Source organism: Meles meles, chromosome 5 (assembly GCF_922984935.1).
Source record: "Meles meles chromosome 5, mMelMel3.1 paternal haplotype, whole genome shotgun sequence".
NCBI classification, from domain to species: domain Eukaryota; kingdom Metazoa; phylum Chordata; class Mammalia; order Carnivora; family Mustelidae; genus Meles; species Meles meles.
Window position 1 is genome coordinate 44,067,048 of NC_060070.1, and position 23,019 is coordinate 44,090,066.

General features: G+C 34.7%; 1 protein-coding gene and 1 pseudogene across 3 annotated transcripts in view; both read right to left on the bottom strand.

The window, feature by feature from the left end:
- The window catches only part of ZNF292 (zinc finger protein 292), a 92,613-nt gene that overhangs the window by 22,347 nt on the left and 47,247 nt on the right, over positions 1 to 23,019 (bottom strand). The window contains exons 4-7 of one of the 3 annotated variants that reach the window (XM_046004965.1): positions 21,435 to 21,589; positions 20,762 to 20,840; positions 18,421 to 18,556; positions 2,641 to 2,843 (exon numbers count right to left, since the gene is read on the bottom strand). In XM_046004965.1, the coding sequence (XP_045860921.1) occupies positions 2,641 to 2,843; positions 18,421 to 18,556; positions 20,762 to 20,840; positions 21,435 to 21,589 (573 nt within the window). Of the gene's footprint in view, positions 1 to 2,640; positions 2,844 to 18,420; positions 18,557 to 20,761; positions 20,841 to 21,434; positions 21,590 to 23,019 lie in introns of those variants that run through there. The other 2 variants (XM_046004968.1, XM_046004966.1) reach the window with 2 other exon arrangements.
- LOC123942803 lies at positions 12,285 to 12,435 on the bottom strand (annotated as a pseudogene).

Sequence of the window (23,019 nt, forward strand, 5' to 3'; positions counted from 1 at the left end):
AAACTGAATGAATACTTGGGGAAGTATTAAATGGAGAAGGGATGGTTAGAGGAAAGAGGATTTTACTTTTTAAATTCTTTGTTTATTTTAAGGACAAACCAAGAGCTATACTGGCTCTAAACAGTTCTAAAATACTAAAACACTGCTTTTAGACCTACACCAAGAATACAGGCCAAGGTTTTCCTTCCAGAGAAGCCAGATAAACACGCATCTCTCTCAGTCCCATTCCTCAGCCATCTACCAGCGCTAGCTGCTATTTCTATTACAATGAAAGGATCCTGAAAATCCTAGTCAATTCCTTGCTTACTGGCTTCCCTGAAGAAGGATTTCCTCAAAAGGACTACAGAATTCAGGCCATGGTTGACTCTCTCCAATATCTCTTCCTACCATTCACTAATGAATGGGTAAAAAACTCAAATGCTTTTAAGAACCAGACAGGTAAAAGCAAATGAATGTGAGAGAGAGAGAGCATACCTCTTATGAAGGGGGCATATCTTTGGGCAATTGTTACAAAGTGACTACCTTCCCCTGGGGCAAACTGCCTGGGTGACAGCCAATCTTAACCCACTTCACATGGAACAATGAAGAGAAAATTTCTATTATTTGTAATAGGAAGATAAAAGAGTAACCAAACAATCAATAAGCAAAAGAGGACTTTTAACAAGGAATGTGTAGACTTACACATATCCTGTCCTGTTCTGCACTTTAAGATCTAGTGTTGTTTCTGGAGTAGGGTACAGAAACTTTTGGTGAATTCTGCTTAAAAACAAGGAATGCCTTAATTCTACCTGCTTAATGTAAGAAGAAAAAAAAATCATTTTATATGATATCAGAGATACCTGAGGCCCTCACAGAGAATTTTTCCTGAGCATCTCCCAGAGCAAGCTAGGCTGCTGCTACTCAAATCTGAAAAATTAAACCAAAAGGGAACTTAAAGTTCAGTTCCACAAAATCTTTTGACTATTCAAGAGTTAGAAATACAGATTTTTCCTGCAGATTACAAATTCATAGTCTTCAACTTCAAGCAGGGACTTTAGAGCTAACCTAACAACCCTACATTTAGATAGTTTCCTATTAGAAGTTAAGTTTCTTTAGGCCAAGACTTACACCTTAACTGACATTTAACCCCCAAGGGCTTAGACAGCACACATCATTCACTTAATAAAAATTTGATGAAGGGAGAATAGATAGATGGACAGACTGACATAAGGGCAAGGAATGAACTGGTAATTAAAGCTTTATTAAGGAGCTGAAAAATATCTAAGATATAGCAGCAACACAATAATTTAAGAATTTTAGAAAAACTCTTAAAATTCAAAAGCTATCTCAAGAAACTCTGTCTGCCAACTGTCTACATAGCTATTCTGAACCAATAAGAAAACTTCAATCTTCTATATGTCCGAACTAATGATATAATTTCCTAGACTACAACCCTTAGTTCTACTCTGTCTAGCCTAGGAATTGCCAGACATCACTTTTCCCAGTACCCTCATTATCCTCACCATCCACAATAACTTTATTTCTAATCTTGGTCCAAGCCTACCATTTCCCTCTTCATTTTCTAAAAAAAAAAAAAAAAAAAAATCACAAAATTATCACTACCATTACCACCTCTAATCTCATGTACGCATTCAGCTTTTTGTCTGATGCTGTCTGATCCTTCTTCCAGACTGATTACATTATCTGTCTACACAACTGATTATGCAAGCTCTCTTAATTGTCTTGGTTTATTTCTCAACTCTTCCTGTTACACATCTTTAAGTGTGTCCTTTAGTCATTTTCTTCTCCTCTCCATTGCTCTGAGGTTGAAGGATACTTGTATTAGAGATACAAGACACTTGTGTGCATTAAATGCTCAGTCAACACTGTTAAACATTATAGTTTTTTTATCTAAACTATTTAAATACATACTCCCTGTATCTTATTCAGCAACTTTTAATTTTCCTACCCTGTCTCCAATTTCATTTTGGAATTATGAGTCCTCCAAAATCCAAATTCCCATTTGGACCATGATTCTATCTCAGAATTCTATAGTACAAAATAAATGCATGAATATTATGCTTTATGCCAAACTAGAAGTAAAAAAAGCATTATGTCTCACAGAAAATAAAACTTTATATTAAATATGCAAATAAAAATTGATCTTAATAAATATAGATACTTAATATCTTAATAAATATATATACGTGTGTGTGTGTGCACTTCTCCCTAGGAATACATTATGCGTGTGTGTGCACACACGTGTGTATAAAACAAAGAACATATTTTTAAGAGGAAGTCATATAAATTCTATAGTTACTTAAATTAGCCAGTTAGATCTACAAGTTTCCTGAAGTCAGGTAAAACTAAAGTTAAGGTCCAACTGCTAACAAATAAAAACATCCTACTCAATTATTAAGCCACCTCCACCGTCCTGTAATTTAACCTCAGCAGTAAAGATTCAATTTAAAAAGAAGCTAGGTGAAATCAGTTTACATACAACTCTGAAAGCTGCTTAGAATCACTACCCCAGGGCATACTAAAATTTAAGATTGACAACAGTCCCTCACTATCTAAGAGAAGTCAAAGACATTCTAATCTAATTGAAAATTAACTTCTTCATTTTTAAAAATAATTACTAACAAAAGAAAACATACTCACCTCTTCGATTAACTTTTCATTTGGTGATGATGTACAAAGACAAACAAGGTAAGTTTGCTTAAAACTACCTTTTGTACCAATCTCTGGATGATCAGAACACAGCTTTGCTAGAGCAGTTGCTTGACTTAACTGATTGGTTTTGATTAGATGTTTAATTCTCATATCCAACAAGATGGGACCCTCAAAAGCTAAAAATTCATTCACTTTAAAAAACAAGACATAATAGATTGTTAACATTTGGTAATAATTCATTTGCAATACAAATACTTGGAATATCTTTTTTAAAGCACAGGAACTAATTTTTTTTTTCTTTTTTTGCTTTGCAATTCTTTATTACTATTACGTTACAATAAAATAACTGACTTTAAAAGCAAAAGGAAATTATATTGCTAACTTTTAAAAGTTGCATTAAATATTTTTACCCCTGAGAGTACCATTTAGAATGAGGTGAATTAACTTCTTTATGGTAAAAATAATTTTGCACTGAATTCTAATAGTCCATGCTATTAAAATTACACTAAATTCTTTCCCCCACAGCATTTATTCTTGAATATCAGAAGTTTGCATTCCTGGAGATCTGCAGTGTTGGGGCATTATGCACTTAAATTGGTAACCACTGGATATTCTAGATGAGATTCAACTAAAACTGTGTTCGATACTAATGATGTATTTTTTATTTTACAAAGGTGAAGTCTACTTTGCTTTAATAGATATTTTAGAACAAATTAAATATCTACAGAAAAATAAATAAGGGGGGGAAGTCTACTGAAATTTCTGTAGATTTGTAATTTTTAAAACATTGACCAGTAAACCTCAATGTTTGCTTAAGAACCACTTACATATAATACATTTCTAATCTGAATTTCCTACTACTTGTTTGATCAACTACAAATAAAATTTTTTATTTTTTGTGTTTGTGAGTGAGACTTTCAATTTTAACAAGTGCAAATTTAAACTCTTCTCTGTTTCTTTACCAGAGTAAGAAAATCATGTTTAAAAATTTACTTGGTGATAGCTAGCCTGAAACCTTTGGAAGGTTTTTAGTAATAAAATTTTAAATACTCTAAATAAAACAGACAATTTCTCTACTTATGAACAGACTGGAAGATACATCTAATAAGTAATTTGTGGGTTAAAAGATGGAGAGTGAGAGATGTTCTTCCTTTTTTAAATATTCTTCGCTACCTGCTCGTACTTTCATTTTTTAGATTTAACAGCACTGTATTCCACTGTGAAAAGATTCTTCTATGAGACAGTATAATCATGGCTCCTCAGTATTAAAACCATGAACGTACAAGTATTTTAACACAGGATCCCAAATTCTATCCTTTTCTTGAAGTCTAGACCTTTGTACCTGCCAGACTTTATTCTACTCTCTGCCACATTAAATCAAAAAGTATAAAGACTGAACACAGATAAATAAAACTAAATGCATAACTCTGTGGTGCCTCTGAAGTAATGTCTTACATATACAGGTTATTAACTTTTCTTTTTTTAGTATTACATGATCCCCCTTGCACAATTATATCACAAGTATCATTTCACCATTCAGTTCACTGTCAAATCAAAACCAAGAAAGATTCTAAATGAAAACTTGAGAAAAAAAGAAGTTAAAGTTTTAGCCATAAATAAGTCATAGACTTAAAAAACAACTTTACTTTCCTAACACAATAATTCTCTCAAAGGGAAAATCCCAGCAATAAAAAGTCTGAGAATTACTTAAAATACTCCCACTAGAATTCATAATCAACAAATTCTGAGGATTGTGGCAAAGAAATGATTTAAAGGTGGCAAGTATTTAATAAAACTGATGACACTGAATAGAATCTCAAATAGTCCCTAAAAATCTCAAATAGCAACATATAAATTAGAATGACAGATTGTGCAAAATAATTTCTGTGCTACTATACAGGAAAATATATACTAATATAAAATTTCAAAAACATAGATTTTTTTTTTCTAATGATGGAAAACCACTGCCACACTTAGGGGAAAACTGATTCATTCCAAAGAAATATAGAATCTTAGAGCAGAAGGGACTTTACAGATCATTTTGTCCAGCTCCATCATTTGGCAGATGAGTAAACTGAGGCTCACAGAAAGTAAGTTAACTTCACAGGGTCATAAAGCCAGTTAATGACAGAACCAGAACCGGAATAATGGGTCTTCTGACTTCCAGCTTAATATAGTGGTGGGATGAGAAAAACATATTCACATTAAGTGTGTCTACTTTGGATTAGAATGGCACTTAAAGCAGTCAAGAGCTGTGAAGTAGCATTAACTTTTAAAGGAAACTAATCATGTATTCTGAAGCTCGGGATTCAAATGATCAAAAGTAGATTACATTCTAATACTCAATTCAGAACCTGCTGAATGCTTACTCTCCCTGGCCTTTTTTTTCATTTCTCCTTCACTGCTTTCCATTTCCCATTCTTTCTATCTTTCTCTACTTCTCTCCAATCTGGGATATGCTTTTTCTTACAGCGTTATGATATCACATCAACAACTACCTGTTTTCAGGCTTGCCAGACTTACAAAAAAAGTTTTATATTTATCCCTGGGTAGCTAGTCACATCATACCTCATTCCCTACCCTGCTTTTCCCACTCCCATCCCAGAAAAAAAAAAATATCCTGAATTTTACTTGTGTGCAGCCTTTTAATCTATTTTTTCTATTTATGGACTTGAACAGAAACACAGGTTTTACCACATTAGAGTCTATCAAGAGAGCTGGATGACATAAAATGACAATGTAAATCAGTAATTTAGCCAGTTCAATTTAATTTAGCCAGTTCAATTAAGAAAGAATGGCTTCTTCTCATAGAATGCCACTTACATAATATTAAAAAGTACTAGTTTCTACATTAAAGATAATTAGCTTTAAATATATTACAATATCTAAGTTCAATTTTTGTGACTGATCATTATACAAATATTCAATGAACATGTCCTATGCACCAAAGCTTAGACTAACTAGGTCCCGGACTTCCTTCAAAGTGGAGTCAACTTATTTACTGGGCATGTATTTCTATGGCCAGATTTGCACACAATCTTCTCTGTAGCATCTCTGAACTAGCTATTTAGCAAACATCTCAAACTCTGCATACAGAAATCTCTGTACCACAGTATCCATTATCTCAATTCACTTAGTCATGTTCAAGCCAAGAACCTAACAGTGGCCTTCAAAATGCTCTCTTGTGCTTTCTTCTCATCCACACATCCAAATCTACTTCTAATGCCTGAATACTCCATCCCATTCACTTTTCTCCATCTCTACTCCTGCCATTCATCCACTCCTCCCAGCCTGTCATTTATCCATCAGACCACTTTGTACCACTCTGCTAGTTTTCTGCATCCACTCTTACAACATCAGATCTTCTCTCAGGTTAAAATGCTCCAGTGCTTTCCCTTTGACTTCAAAGGGTAGATTCTGAACTTTTCACCATGGCCTACCTGAATCTGCATCAACTACTCCTTTTTAAAAAATACAGTTTGTATTTTCTATTAAAAACAATTTAGCATTTGGGCAAGGAAAAGAAAAAAAAAAAAAGAAAAGGCATCCAAATTGGAAAAGAAGAAATAAAATAATCTGACTACAGGTGACATGATCTTTTATTTAGGAAACCCTAAGAATTCAACAAAACAAGCAAACAATTAGAATGACTTTAGTCAAGTTATAGAATTCAAAAATTAAAATACAAAAATAAGTAGCATTTTTATATACTAACAATGAACAACCTGAAAAGGAAATTAAGAAAACAATTCCATTTGCAGTATCAATAAAAAATAAAATACTTAGGAATAAACCTAAAGAAGGTGAAAGACTTATACCCTGAAATCTACAAAACATGGCTGAAAGAAAGACGCAAGTAGAAAGATCCCCATGTTTGTGGATTCAAAGGTTTTTTTATTTATTTATTTGACAAACAGAGATCACAAGTAGGCAGAGAGGCAGGCAGAGAGAGAGAGAGAGAGAGAGAAAGAAGCAGGCTCCCTGCTGAGCAGAGAGCCTGATGCGGAACTCGATCCCAGGACCCTGAGATCATGACCAGAGCCGAAGGCAGAGGCTTAACTTACTGAGCCACCCAGGTGCCCCCATGTTTGTGGATTCAAAGACTTAATATTGTTAGGATGTCCAGCTATCAAAACTTTCTAGATTTCAATACAATTCCTCTCAAATCGCAATAATTTTTTGCAGAGAAAAATTCATCCTAAAATTCTTATGAAATCTCAAGGGACTCCCAAAAGCCAAAACAATTTTGAAAAAGAAGAAAGTTTGAAGTGTCACACTTCCTCACTTCAAAATAATTTATAACGCTACAATAATCTAAACAGTGTGGTACTACCATAACGACAGACATATAGGTATATAGGCAATGCAACTGAGCAAAAAGGCCAAAAACAAACCTTCACAGACATGGCCAAACGATCTTTAACCAGAGTGCCAAAATCACTCAGTAAGAAATGGACAGTCTCTTCAACAAACAGTGCTGGGAAAACTCATGACCACATGCAAAAGAATGAAGCTGGACAATTACTATATAGCTCAAAATGGATTAAAGATCTAAATGTAAGAACCAAAACTATAAAACCCCTAGAAGAAAACAAAGGGGATAAGCTTGAAGACACTGGGCTTGGCAAGAATTTACTGGATATGACACCAAGGTAGAGACAACAAAAACAGACAACTGCAACTACATCAAACCTAATTTTTTTTTATGCATCAAAAGAAAGAATTAACAGAGTGAAAAGGCAACCTACATAATGGAAGAAAATATCTGCAAATCATATATCTGATAAGGGGTTAATATCCAGAATATATACAGAATTCTTGCAACTCAACAATAAAAAATCAAATAATCCTATTACAAAATGGGTAAAGGACTTAAACAGACATTTCTCCAAAGATGACTTACAAAGCCCATCACACACATGAAAATGTACCCAACTAATCATCAGAGACATGCAAATCAAAACTACAATGTGATATCACTTCATACCCATCAGAATAATTACTATTAAAAAAAAAAAAACCAACAAACCCAGAAAATACTGCTGGTGAGGATATGGAGAGATTGGAACCTTTGTGCACTACTGAAGGGACTGTAAAATGGTACAACTTCTATGGAAAACAATCTGGAAGCTCATCAACATTAAAAACCGAACTACCTACCATATGATCCAGCTATTCCACTCTGGGTATGTACACAAAAGAACTGAAAGGCGGGTCTTCAAGTGATATGCATATGCACCCCCACGTTCATAGCAGTGCTACTCACAAGACCAAGAAGAGGAAATAATCCCAATGTCCACCAACAGAAGAATAAACAAAATGTGGTATATCCATGCAATGGACTATTATTCACTCGTAAAAAGGAAGAAATCCTGGGACATGCTACAACATGGATGATCCTTGAGAACATCATGCTAAGTGTAATAAGCCAGTCACAAAAAGGTAAATATAATTCTACTTACAAAGGTAACTAAAGTACTCAAAGTCACAGACACCAAAAGTAAAATGGTGGTTAACCAGGGACTGGGAGAGGTGCGGTGGAGAGAGCTGATTATTAAATTGTTACAGATTTTTAAAGAAATTATTGGGAAGCCTGGGTGCCTTAGTTAAGTGTCTGACATCAGCTCGGGTCATGGTATTGAGGTCCTGAGACTAAGCCCCAAGTTAGACTCAATACTCAGCGGGTCATCTACTGACCACCCCCTGCCCCTCCTACCACTCATGTGTACTCTCTCTTACTAAAAAAAAAAAGTTAGAGTTTTAGTTTTGCAAGATGAAAAGTTCTGGAGATATATTTTACAACTATATGAATATACTTAACAATACTGAACTATACAATTAAAAATGATGAAATAGTACATTTTGTTGTATTTTTTTTTACCACAGTAAGAAATAAATCAATGCAGCACTGTCACAAATATCCAAATTTAGAAATATAATAAAAACACAACACTTCAAGATGTACTTAAGTGGTTCTTAACCATGGCTGCACAATTATGTTGATCTTCTAAAAAGCACTGATGCCTGGGGCTCAGACCCAGAGACTCTGGTCTAGGCAGGCCTCCAGTACTGAAATACCTAAAAACTCTCTAGGGAATTCAGACAGGACTGAGAAGCACTCCTCTAGGTATCTGTATTTCAGAGTCCAAATTACCAATTAGGGATAGTCTTAATTTTTACCCTACCACTCACTCTTTCTTAAGGGAGTATATTTGTAAGAAATAGAATTTTTTACTTAGAAGATTTCATTATTTCTTAAATCAAGTTGCTTGCTTTTTCATTAAATCTGAACCTTTATGGTCATTACTTGATTACGGTAAAACTTCATGAGTTTAACTGATTTTTTGACACAGTTGCTATAAAATAGAATTTTTATAGACCAGGGGAGCTTGGGTGGTTCAGTTGGTTAAGCAACTGTCTTCAGTTCAGGTCATGATTCTGGAGTCCCTGGATCCGCCTACATTGGGCTCTCTGTTTAGTGGGGAGTCTGCTTCTGCCTCCCCTCCACTCCCACTCTCTTACTGTCTCTCAAAGAAATAAAATCTTTTTTTAAATAAAAGGATTTTTAAACACTAAAAAAAATTCCATGCCACAGATGAACCCAGTTAGTATGCAACACTAGAATTTTCATGTGAAATAAGATTTCATTATGAGTTCTGAATTTCATTAAGTTGACATATTTATCCATTAACTTTATTATAAAATACACTCATTAAAAAAGAATGCTTCAAGATGTTTCAAGAAACCAATGAGCGTATTTTAAAAACATTTTTAGTAAAAATGAAAATTTGGGGGTCACTACATGTATATTTAATTATATAAGAATATAATTAATATTAAATACAAGTATGTCATCAGCCTAAAATGGAAGTGAACACTTTTATAGGTTTTCTACAGTTAAATTCTACCCAGTCACTGATCCTCAAGAATCTAAGGGTTATACATAAGTAAAAGTCTAATTCAGAAGTGATTTTTAAAAATAAAATCTAGAATGTTCCAGTCAATTATTTTTTTCATACCCCAAGACAAGGTCAATTAAGGGCACAGAAGAGAGGAGGAGGTAAGGCAAAAAAAAAAAAAAAAGGGAACTCAACAAGAAAGAAAGAAAAGAAAGAAGAAAAAAAAACTACACAAAACTAAAGAGAAACAAGTCAGGCCAACTGTATTTCTAAAAGTACTTAAAATAGTCTTTAAGGTACGCTTTTTAGTGACTTTCTGTAAGAAATGTCCTAACACAAAGAAACTATGAATAGATTTAAGTCTAATTTTCAGAGTCACCTCTTCTGGCATTCTCTGCATAGACATGTAAAGCTATACATACATACATGAAAAATATACCAGAACTATCAGAGTGAATGCAGCTCCATGTGATCAGATCTGACCTTATCCTATTTACCTGGGAAGTATGAGTTATCACCTGCTCTCTCCTCCCATCTCCCCTCCCTTCAAAATATTACATCTTATACATGCTAACATCTGATGAACCAGGGAACAATTTTTTCACCTTCACTTTTAAAAGTAAAGTTTGTTACTGAAATAAAGACTTATTTTCTCACAAAATTCTTAAGGATTTTTAAGTACTGTGGTAAATCTTAAGCTTTAGAAATTTCCTTTGAAAAAGAAGGGGTGGGGGGAACTGCAGCTTAAGATTAAGAAAGGACTGGCAAGCTAACAAAAATGTGACTTGTGCAATTGCAAAATATCCCAATATAGAAGCATAAGGGACAGGTTTGAAGGAATTCAGTGTGACTGTAATAGGGCACTCTCAGAGTTTAGATTATGAAATGATGCCATGTACAAAATGGAAAGCAGGCTTAGGACTAATGATGCACACACTGTAAGTGTTACAGACCTGGTACTAGCCTATGCTGGTACTAACCTATGCAAAATGTTATTAAGGCTAAAATCCAAAATGATCCCTAGCTTACCAAAAATGTTGAGAACAATCAAACTGACAGAGGTGGGTGACTTCTGGAGAAAGACTATTTGGGTTTGCCTAGTATTATTTATGATGACAAAGAAAAAGGAGAATACCTCTAATGGTGGTTCTGTTAATAAGCTTTGGATTTAAAAGGGCGGAACAATGGAACAAAGGAAAATAGATGGGATAAAGTAATTTTCAAAATGGGGCTGAGCAACACATATAATCCTGAATAAATTTCAAAATTAATCATATTAAAAACATGGCTTGTGATTGTTCAGAAGATATATGAGTGTTAAGAGCCAAGACAGATTCACTAAACATAAACTAGGTTACACCTGTCACAAAAATTATCTCAGTATGTATTGGAGACCCAAATGTTAAATGTGAAATTATAAACAAATGCCAGTTATTTTACTTTTTTGTATGGATTTTTTTTTAGATTTTATTTATTTATTTGACAGAGAGAGAACACAACTAGGCAGAGCAGCAGGGAGAGGGAGAAGCCGGCTCTCCACTGAGCAAGGAGCCTGATGCGGGACTCGATTCCAGGACCCTGGGATCATGACCTGAGCTGAAGGCAGCCACTTAACCTACTGAGCCATCCAGGTGCCCTGTATTAATTCATTTTAATTCCAGTATAGTTAACATAGTGCTAATGACATGGTTTTTAAAAAGATTTTATTTATTTATTTGTCAGAGAGAGAGCGCGCGCGCATGCGCGCTCAGGCAGAGTAGCAGGCAGAGTCAGAGAGAGAAACAGGCTCCCCGCTGAGCAAAGAGCCTGATGTGGGAATCAATCCCAGGACCCTAGGCTCATGACCTGAGCTGAAGGCAGCGGCTTAACCAACTAAGCCACCCAGGCGTCCCGTGGTAATGAGTTTTGGGGTAAAACACCAAAAGCATGATCAATCCACAAATGGAAAAATTTGTGTAAGTTGAACTTCATTAGAATTTTAAAATTTCTGCTCTGTGAAAGACACTGTTAAGAAAAAGCATCAGCCACAGACTGAAAGAACGTATCTGATAAAAAACTCGTATCTAAAATATAATAAGAATTGTTATAACAACAGGAAAACAAACACACTGATTAAAAATCAAATTGATTTTATCAAATGATTAAAAAAAAACCTAAAGGGATGCTCATCAAAGATACACAGATGGCAAATATGCATATGAAAACATGTTCAGTATCTGATGTCATTACAGAAATGCTAATTAAAACAAAAATGTGGTATTACTACAGACCTATTAGATGGGTACAATTCCCAAAATAGGTAATCCCAATTACAAATGAGGGTCTAGAGCAACAGGAATTCTCATTCACTGCTGGTGCGAATACAGAATGGTATAGCCACTTTAGAAAACAGTTCGGCAGTTTCTTACAAAGCAAGACATAGTCTTACCATATGATCTAACAATTTTTTTTTTTAAAGAACAGAATCTTTATTTTTTTTTTTTAAAGATTTTATTTACTTATTTATTTGAAGGAGAGAGAGAGAGACAGCAAGAGAGGAAACACAAGCAGGGGGAGTGGGAGGGGGAGTGGGAGAGGGAGAAGCAGGCTCCTGCTGAGCAGGGAGCCTGATGTGGGGCTCGATCTCAGAATCCTGGGATCATGACCTGAGTCAAAGGCAGACGCTTAACAGCTGAGTAATCCAGGTGCCCCATGATCTAACAATCTTACCCCTAGTATCTACCCAATTCATGTGAAACTTATGTCTTCCCAAAAACTTGCATGCAAACGTTTACAGTAGCTTTATTCATAAACGGCAATGGTAGTAAACAAGATGTCTTTTAATTAGCAATAATTGCGCCTCGGATAAACCTCATTGGCTACGATACTGCCACTGCACAAAGCTAACAAGATGTCTTTTAATAGGTGAATGAAGAAACTGGTACAGTCATACCACACATAAAATGGTATACAATTCAGCAATAAAAAGGAAGGAGTCATTAAGGTATTCAAGACAGATGAATGCTAAATGCATATGCCAAGTAAAAGAAGCTAGACCAAAGGCTATAATTAATGTGACATTCTCAAAAAGCCAAAACTACAGAGATGGTAAACAAATCAGTAGTTATCAGGTGTTAAACAAATCAGTAGTTATCAGGTGTTTAGGAGAGCATTCAGTGGGTGAAGATAGTTGATTTTTTTTTTTATGTATCGTAGTGAAACAATTCTGTATGACATTATAATGGTGGATACATGTATATACTATGAATTTGTCAAAGCCTATAGAACTTTACAGCACAAACAAGAAATCTTAAGGTATGCAAATTTTAAAAAAATATTTAGAAGGTTGGGGAAGCCCAGGATGAAATGAATACAGGGGATAAAAAAACCTAACTGTATTACAAATGTTATGAAAGAACTTCACTGAAAGAGGTAGGGAACTAAAGTGCTCGCCTATCTTTGAATGAGTAGAGTCTATAAGAAAAATGGCAAGAGAAATTGTACATAAGCGCTGTATTCTAATCAGTAAAGTTGTTTTCCACAAAGGTATGTATTATCAATTCTGAAATCACTATACATGTACACTAATACTGATTAAGTATATAGATAGCCAATGGTAAAAGGTCAGTCTGAGAAGACTGTATTAGTGCATGATTCCAATTATAGTACAGTCTGTTGAAGTGAGAGGTTACAGATAAGCAAAAAGAAAAGACTAGAGTGATCCTTTTGGTATGGATTAGTGGAAGAAAGATATCTGTATGGACCCTCCTATCTAGTCTGATGTAAATACAGCTGGTTACATATGGAAATAGTTATAGATGTGTCTACACACAGATTAGTATACCTACATATAATTTGCTTTGTCTGTTGAGAGGACCTAGAAGCAATGACACCCTAGAAGCAACGTCACTTCAGTAGCAATAAACACTCCCAGATATCAGGTCTTGCTTTCTATTACTGTTCTCCAAGAAAAAAGAATAAGGGCTCCTTGGAAAAACAACTGATTCTAGGACTGAGACAGGAAATATGTAAAAGAAGCTGGAGCACCTTACAGTGCCGGAAAGCAAGAGAGCACTCAAATAAAAAACAACCCATAATGACAGGGGTATATCAAAGGAACACAGAAATTAATAAATAAGAGAATTCCCAATGGCCAAAGTTGGGACAATTTGAGTAACAAAATAAAGTAATATTGGATTATGACCAAAGTATAAAATGAATATTCATTCATCCATATTGATATAAACAAATGAATGGGGGAAAGATAAAGCTGTGTAAATTCCAATAATCTATGTAGATACTGCCCCCCTCCAGGATGTGGAGCTTAAAATGTCACCACTTAAGTGTGGGCTGCATGTAGGAACTTCCCTCCAAAGTATGGTATAAAAAGGGAGAAAAAGAGTAACTTTAAAGTGGAGAAACCTGACAAACACACTACCTCAGCCAGGTGATCAAGGTTAATATCAACAATGAGAAGTCATGTGGACAGTATGTACCCTTGATATGATGTGATAACAATGGCATTTTACCTCTGTGATCTTCCTCCCCAAATCCGTAAGCCCAGTTCTAATCACGAGAGCAACATCAGACAACTCCCAATTAAGGGACATTCTACAAAATACCTGACCAGTATTCCTCAAAACTGTCAAGGTCATCAAAAACAAGGAAAGTCTGAAAAATTGTCACAGCCAAGAGGAGCCTAAGAAGACATGACGACTAAATGTAATGTGGTATCCTGGAGGGGATCCTGGAACAGAAAAAGGACATTAGGTAAAAACTAAGGAACTCTGAATAAAGTATGGAAGTTAGTTAATAACAAAGTATAAATACTGGTCTATTAACTGTGACAAATGTATCATACTAATACGAAACATGAAGAGTAAAGAAAATTGGTAGTGGGGTATAGGCGAACTCCTCACAATTTTTCTATAATTCTAAAACTATTCTAAAATAAAAAGTTTAAAAAATTATAAATTAGGTCACACTAACCTCAGTATTAAACATTATAGCTTAAAAGAACTCTAGCAAGAAAACAAAAAACAAAAAAACAAAACTCTAGCCAAATACTTGTTATGGTGTTAGGGTCTTTCATCAAATCCTTATATACAAAAAAGGAAAATCATGGAGCAGACACAAGGAAAAACAGGCATAGTTTATCAAGTAACCATAATCAGAGTATTGATTAAGGACTGAAGGCAAGAAGGAAGATTTCTGTTAAGTATCTGAGGGGCTAGGTTTCTGGACATGACCGTTTTATGGTTATTTTCAAGGACCTGGATGTCAAAAGAATATATGTTAATAAGAGGCAACTGGTAAGGGCAAACACCTTGAATAACAAAATCAAGATTGAAAAGAATACTGAAAAGTTGCAAACACAGAATGAATCTAACACTGAAATTAAACAGGGGAGGCCTGCTTCCTCCTCTCTCTCTGCCTGCCTCTCTGCCTAGTTGTGATTTCTGTCAAATAAATAAAATATTAAAAAAAAAATGTAGTTGGTAATTTAAGGGTACTGTTTATTTTTAAAATTTTTTGTGTGATTAGTAATCTCACAGAGTTGTGAGAATGATATGGCTACCCCCAAAATTTAATGTCATCTTAAGTCACACTAGAAGTATAAATTGTCAGACCGAAAAATCAGAGAACCAATGACCTCCAAGTCAGCCAGATCATATTCAGGGTACACATTAAGTTCTGAGAATTACATATTAAAGAGATCCAAAAAATGCATTTAAAAAACCTTGCTATGGCATGAAAGAGGGACTTATACTTTGTTTGGCATGGCTCTAGGAGTAGTACTAGATCCAAAAGAAGGAATTCTAAGAATGTAGTTTTCACAATTTTTATAGTGAAGAATCACAGGTTAAGAATAGACTGAACTACACAACAAACCACTCTAGCAAATAAATTGGTGTTTAAGAGAAGGCCAATTGGGGTGCCTGGGTGGCTCAGTTGTTAGGCATCTGCCTTTAGCTCAGGTCATGATCCCAGGGTCCTGAGACTGAGCCCCACATCAGGCTCCCCACTCAGAAGGAGCCTGCTTCTCCCTCTTCCACTTCCCCTGCTTCTGTGTTCCCTGTCTTTTTGTCTGTCAAATAAATAAATAAAATCTTAAAAAAAAAAAAAAGAGAGAGAGAGAGAAGGCCAATTTATTTGTCAGTGATATTTAGAAGGCAGTTAAAATTGGGGGGGGGGGGGGAAGCATTGTCTTTCCAATCCTGAGATTATGACCAAAGAAAGATATAATATGTAAGCTTAAAGCTCCTGTGAAATTCAAAGGGCATCTACTTGAATTGTGTAAACTTAGTTATTAGAGTTACTTTATTCTAGGATGCTAAAACCTTAATAGTGAAACCAGCATTTCCACCCATCCTCAATCCCCGAAATCGAAGAGCATTTCTTGGATTAGCTGTGTTTTAGTGAGTCCAAATTTAGTCAATTAAAAAAAAAAAATTCTGGGATGCCTGGGTGGCTCAGTCGGTTAAGCCACTGCCTTTGACCCAGGTCATGATCCCAGAGCCCTGGAATCAAGTCCCACATAGGGCTCCTTGCTCAGCAGGGAGCCTGCTTCTCTCTCTGCCTCTGGATGCCACTCTGCCTGCTTGTGCGCGCGATCGCTCGCTCCCTCCCTCTCTCTCTCAGAAATAAATAAATAAAATATTTTAAAAGAAATCACAATTAGGTAGATTACTGTTCAAATACTGTATCAAACTCCAAAGGGTTCACTATAAACAAACTAATGAGCATAGCCTCTTGAGATGTATTATTCTCTAAGCTCTAGTTCTCTTCAAGCTTGCTGTAGTTAAGTTAAACTAAGAGACTGGGTATTTAAAGCTAAAAGTTCCCCATCCTTCTGAATCATCAAGCTTGATAATGTAAATAAATTAATATTTTGTGTAAAATGTTAATTCCTTCAACTTTTTCAACATACACTTCTAGCTTCTGTGATTATCCATAAAATGACTCCCATCAAAGAGACATTCTAAATAACAGAGAACCAAGTAAAGATTATGGCTGCAAAATCTGTCATTTGACATCTGACTGCTTCACTTAGTTGTATTAAAGTCTGGTTACCTACAATCCACTGCTATTTTAAGAAACTCCTCTTGGTTGAATAATCCAAATTACTCCAGTAGCTATGTCAGGCAAAGAACAAGAAATAAAGCAGCAAAGAGATGGGCAGAGACTTTGTTAATAGAAATGATGTTAGGCACATTTAAGCAAGTAAGGAAATGGAGCACATATTCTTTTAAAATAAATTTTAAATCTCTGCTAAGGTAAGGTTCCATTTTCCTGTTTTAGTGTAATGTGTGAGCTCAGCAAAAATGCTCTTCAGAAACTAACAGAAAAAAGGAGTGAATTATTTAAGCTAGGTGCAATTTTATTAGGCTAGGTGCAACAGGGCATGGTTTAAAAGAAGAGAGGTCCTGACTTCAATTCCTGGCTCTGCCTCACAACACTGGCAAGTTCATACTGAAAAGACAACCAATCTTTCTGAGCCTCCATTTTCTCATCTGTAAAACAGTGATAATAAAGATCCTACCTTTTCCACAGGATCATCAAGGTTAAATGAAACCATGAATATAAAAGCACATTTCAAACTGTTAGGAACTATACAATGTCATCTGATATTAGTAGTCATATATTATATCCAGTATTTCCAAAAGCTGAATAGATTAGAAAGTATAATTTGATTATAAGAACATAATCTTAGTGGTATTAGCATACTGGGAATGTAACTAATATGCCAAAGGCAAAAAAAAAAAAAAACAAAAAAAAAAAACTAAGATTCTCAATTTTAAATGTTGTTCTTATTATTAATTTAAATAATGAGTCCAGTCCCCATTTCTCCAAAGTCTTGAGAATACTGTAATACTGTGAGAATACTGTGGATATCTACCATGGAAGGGGGTACTAAAAATAATTTGTTTGTGAAAATTAAGAATAGATAACATTGCTAGAACTATCAGGAAAGCACAGAGAAATTTTAAGAGGTGAGCCAGGTAGGAAAAACCGGCTTGAGGAGAAGTTTGGGGATTGGCTGGAAGGTATCAATGTACCAGAAAAGTTCACAAGCAACAGACCTAACTTCTTTCTCACAGCCTTCACAATTTGCTACAATACAGCAAAATACCTAAAGTTTGCCATCCATCAACAAGCAAAGCAGCAATAAACAAGAGAAGTTTATTTACTTCTTCAGTTAAATACCTTGGGGAAAGTTTGGGTGAAATCTGGACACTTTCCTAAGTAATTTCAAGAAAAGTACCAAAGACAGTAACTATGCTCTTCTTCATGGTATATAAAATTTTTGAGCTCTGAACATAAAGCGTTTACACATATTACTTGTGATTTAACCATCTACTTCCAAGAGGGTATCTGCCAGTTGAGTTTAACTGGGATCTTTATTGCCCAAGCTCATAAAATAACAAAACAGAATAAAATAAAATGAATGATAAGCTGTTGAGAAAGAGTACTAATCTTAGAGGCAGAAGACTTGAGAATTCTAGGTTTAATTTCTTTCTCTATTTTGAGGAAAATCATTTAACTACCCTACTTCTGCTTCCCCATCTGTCAAGTAAGTTATCAAATATAAGCTAGATTGCCACCTGTCAGGATACTGCAGAGGGAATTCCTCTATGTGAAAACGTGTTGGGGAAAAATTTTAGTTTTTCTGTTATTCTAAGACTGTGTAATATCCTATAAATACATCTTCCCCCAAATAAAATTAAGGTGAAGGGCCTCAAGCACCTTAGCTAAAATTTAATTAAAGGGTCCTTCTTTGGGAAATCTTGAAATGAATTATATTTATCAAAACAATTTTAAGTACTTATTTTTTTTCTAGTCTAATAGTTCTTTTTATTTTTTTTCTCTCTCTCTCTAGAAAATTTACCTTTATCCTTATCCAATGGTTCCTGGGAAAGTATAGTGCACAGTACCGGGTTTTTCCACACCCCAGTCTCTTGAGCTAGAGTAGCTAAAAAATGCAATTCACAGCTGCCATTCTCCATCAGCTTTTCATGAGCTACCTATAAATATTAAATAAACATCCAAAGAATTACAACAGATTTTTAAAAGCAAGCTTATCAGGCTCTAAATATAATACTAAACTTTTGAAAAATCAGACTTTTATCTTAAAAATTTCACATCACATTACAAAGTGCTGAATTCCTTTACTTCCGATTCTTAAAGATGAATCTCAAGAATTTTATCAATTGTAACTTTTTAAATAAATACAATGTATTTCTAGAAATAAGTCAAAATTATTTTTCCCCCAAAATCTAAACCAAGAACAAAGTTACTTCTGAAGGAAGCTATCAGAATATCCATAGCATAAAAGACCTTACACATTTTATATCCTGTGTTAGTAAAAAAAATTTTTCCAAAAAAACTACCATTAATAAAGGACAGATTTGCCTAAAAGACAATGTACACATATTCCAATAAGAGGGACTTATGAAAACAACTAAATGCATGATTTTTCATTTATTCATTATATATATCTGGCAATATTCTATTTAAAACTGACACTAAAACTTGATTACTAGTTGTTTCCAAGTGTTCATGCAATTAGCATATTCTTCAAGACACGAAAGACCAATGGTTTTTATTCAATTCAGAAAATGTTTATTGGGAATATCTATGGGCAAAGGACTAGGGAAGAGAGCAACTGGTCCCTGCAGTTATGGGGCTTATCCTCTAGTGGGGTAAAGAAAGTTAAAATAGTAAAACACAGGTAAAATGAAACAAATGCTGTTAAGCAGGTACAAAATAACTACAAGGGAGCTCTGAAATGAGAGCAAAGTGTCATGGAAACTCTTAAAGCTATATGTTATGTTTATACCAAAAGTTTATTCCTCAAAACCATAAACTCTCCCCACTGCAACAAGTTCCAGTGCTTTAAGAAAGTTTCTTCGAACAATTGCTGAAATCTACCATATGAGGATTTAAAGAGTTATTTCCTTCTCATTAACCCATATGAAAAAGTATCAACTAGTGCTACTGTTTCAAAAAGGAAAGTTTAAAAGTTATCATATGCTGACAAAATAGCATAAGGAATTCAATATTGTATTTGTAAACAACTTAATTCTGAGGTAGAATGCCAAACAATGAAAAGTTCTAAAATAATTATTTGCCTAAAAATAAATACTTGCTGGAAAAACCACCTAAGACATGAGCTACTGATACACTGAAGTAGAAATTGCATGATCAAAAAGTTAGTTGCAATGTAACAAACACAAGACACCTTCATTTCAACAATTAATTATGTGTAAGATACTATGTGGAATCCTCTGATATTAAGATATAAATCCTTTCCAGAATTTTGCAACTGATGAAGATTTTAATGGTTAATATTAAAACAGGAAAGCTGACTTCTCTACCTAACTACAGTTTATTTCACATGCTTCTGAAATTTGAAACTAATTCTCTTTAATCGCTACAGAAAAAAAACATCAAGCCAAAACATACTTTATGAACTCTGGCTAGAGAAAGAGAAATACTTTCTGAAACTAACTAGCAAAATCATTCTTTTTAGTTAATCAATTAATCAAAACTTACTTGAAGTTATAGTATATCCAGCACAATCTAGTGCTTGAAACAAAATTTAACATTCTTGAAAATACTCCAACACAACTAAGTACTAAATTGTGTAGTACACTTCTGTAAGGTAGAGTAACAGCACTAAATAAGAGACAAAGCATGTGTTTTCAGTTATAGGTGAAAAGCATGGAATTTGAAAAAAAGAACCTTGATTCAAGTAACTACTCTGTAGTATTAGCTGTATAAATTTGGGCAGATAAATATTTTAAAGTATGAGCCTCAGTTTCCTCACCTTTAAAATGGGAAAAATATACCTTCCCCCACAAAGTTTTCATAAGGATTAAATGATATATTAAATTCATTTAAGGCACATTGCAGATGTTCAGCAAGTAAACTGTTTCTAAATACAAATTAGGGCATTTTCTTTTGTTTTCCCTTACTGGTCTGGCAAAGTGCTAATTAACTGATCTTAAAGAACGGTGCAACAATATTCAATCAATCTATTTAAATGTGTATCATCATTTAACACACATTTATTGAACGTCTAGTATATGAATGAAACTAGTGTTAATAAGAGCTGCAAATAATGCCTGTTATTACTTAGATGGTTTGAAGTGTAAACAAATAATTTATTGAGAATAAAGAAAGGATACGATATACCGATATGAAATCTAATGGGTAAATATTCTCACCTGCACCAGTGTCTGAAACTGTTCCCACTGTTTATCTGATAACTCAACAGGCAGGCATAGTAAAAGTTCAACACAGCTTCTAAAAAACAAAAAATTGGTAAGGATACAAACATTTATTAAAATTCAAAGTAAAATAAAACAAATAATCCTAGTATCAGCAGACACCCCATAACTATTTTATTTAAAATTAAACTATCCTGGGCGCCTGGGTGGCTCAGTGGATTGAGCATCCGCCTTCGGCTCCAGTCAAGATCTCAGGGTCCTGGGATCGAGCCCCAGATCGGGCTCTCTGCTCTGCAGGGAGCCTGCTTCCCCCTCCCTCTCTGCCTGCCTCTCTGCCTACTTGTGTTCTCTCTCTGTCAAATAAATAAATAAAATCTTAAAAAAACATTTTAAAAAAATTAAACTACCCTGAGATACAGAATTAAAACAAAAAAACTTAATCTAGGGGTGCCTGGGTGGCTCAATTGTTAAGCATCTGCCTTCGGCACAGGTCCTGATCCCAGAATCCTGAGATGGAGCCCTGCATCAGGCTCCCAGCTTCTCCCTCTCCCACTCCCCCTGCTTGCATTCCTCTCTAGCTGTGTCTCTCTCTGTTCAATAAATAAGTAAATTCTTAAAAAAAAAAAAAAAAGCTAAATCCAATTTTTTATTTACTCAAAGGTCTACTCACAATGCCAAGCGTTCCAGAACCAATGCTACATTTTCACATTCAGAGGTAAGGTAAGGTCGGGCTTTAACATAACTTTGGATAGCCACTGTGTATACCTCCAATAAAGGTAAAGGATCTTCTGAAGTTTTCCATTTCTCTGCATATTCAAGGAGTGTCTGTTTTGGAAAGAATAATAAAAAGTATTCAATGTGAATCAAAATACACATTGGCTCATCAACTGTTTCTCTTTCCTCCCTGAGAAATCTTGAAAAACAACATTTATTTTAAAAAGTAGCTTACACTGATTAAAATATTAAAAGTAATAAAACCATCATCTTATTTCCAACAGCCCTCTGTAGGAGAAAAGATTAGTGTTAATTATCCAACAACAGCATCATTTCATGAAGGATGTTAAGTACTGCAAGCAGCATCTTCTTTCTTCTCTAGTCAAAATGCCACCTTTCACCTCAAAACTGCTAAGATTTAGAAGTTATTTTAAAAAGAAAATACCTAGACAAGCTTCACCAGAAGGCAAGCAGTAAAGAATTTCAAATATTTACATTTCTATTTTTCATATAAGGAGCATAAAATTCAGCACCTAAAATAAATAAATTGCATACAGCCAGAAGACATGTAATTTTTCAGTTAATAAAAAAATAATAGTACAACATATTACTATTTTTGACAACCTTTATCATTTAAAAAATCATATTAAAGATATTAAAAATTGTAAGATTAACTTTTGGAATAAAGTGCTTATTTTTTAAAATAAAAAACTCTTTATCCCTTAGTGAAGTAAATATTTCAAATATACCTTATCAGAATTACTGAAAGTAAGAAAACAAAACAACAAAACAACCTCCCCTGCTATTTATCCTATAGAAGGAAGAGGTGGAAGAAACTGGCAGCAGCATTTAAAGACACCCACATTTAAGACTATACAACTATTAAAATAGTGAATTACTAAGAAGTATTATCTAAAAGGTTCTGTAATTATACTAATTGTTTTCATAAAACAGAAAACTGCCATAGTTGGTTCTCTTCATGCTTCAAGATTTAAGACTCATCTCCCTTGGGGCGCCTGGGTGGCTCAGTCATTAAGTGTCTGCCTTCCGCTCAGGTCATGATCCCGGAGTCCTGGGATTGAGCCCTGCATCAGGCTCCCTGCTCAGTGGGGAGCCTGCTTCTCCCTCTCCCACTGCTGCTTTGCCTGCTTGTGCTCTCTTGCTTTCTCTGTCAAATAAATAAGTAAAATCTTAAGAAAAAAAAAAAAAAAAGACTCATCTCCCCACATCTGGAAATTCAGGTGCCCTCTCCCAGAAAAGAGGGTATTTTGGATGTAAAATTTTACATCCTCTGGCATACAGAAGCAGCTTTTAAAAAATATGTAGATAGGCAGAAAGGAAGGAAGACAGAAAGTTAGGAAGAACGAAGGAGGAAGTTACAAACACTCAAAACACTGCCTTGTCCTCTCTAGTCCCTCTAACAGCAGTAAGTGATCAGGGAGAATAAGGAAGAAAGAAGGACTAAAAGGAGGAATCTGGTAAACTAAAGGGCAACACAGTAACAACTCACTCTCTGAGCAGTCATATATTCACAGACCCTG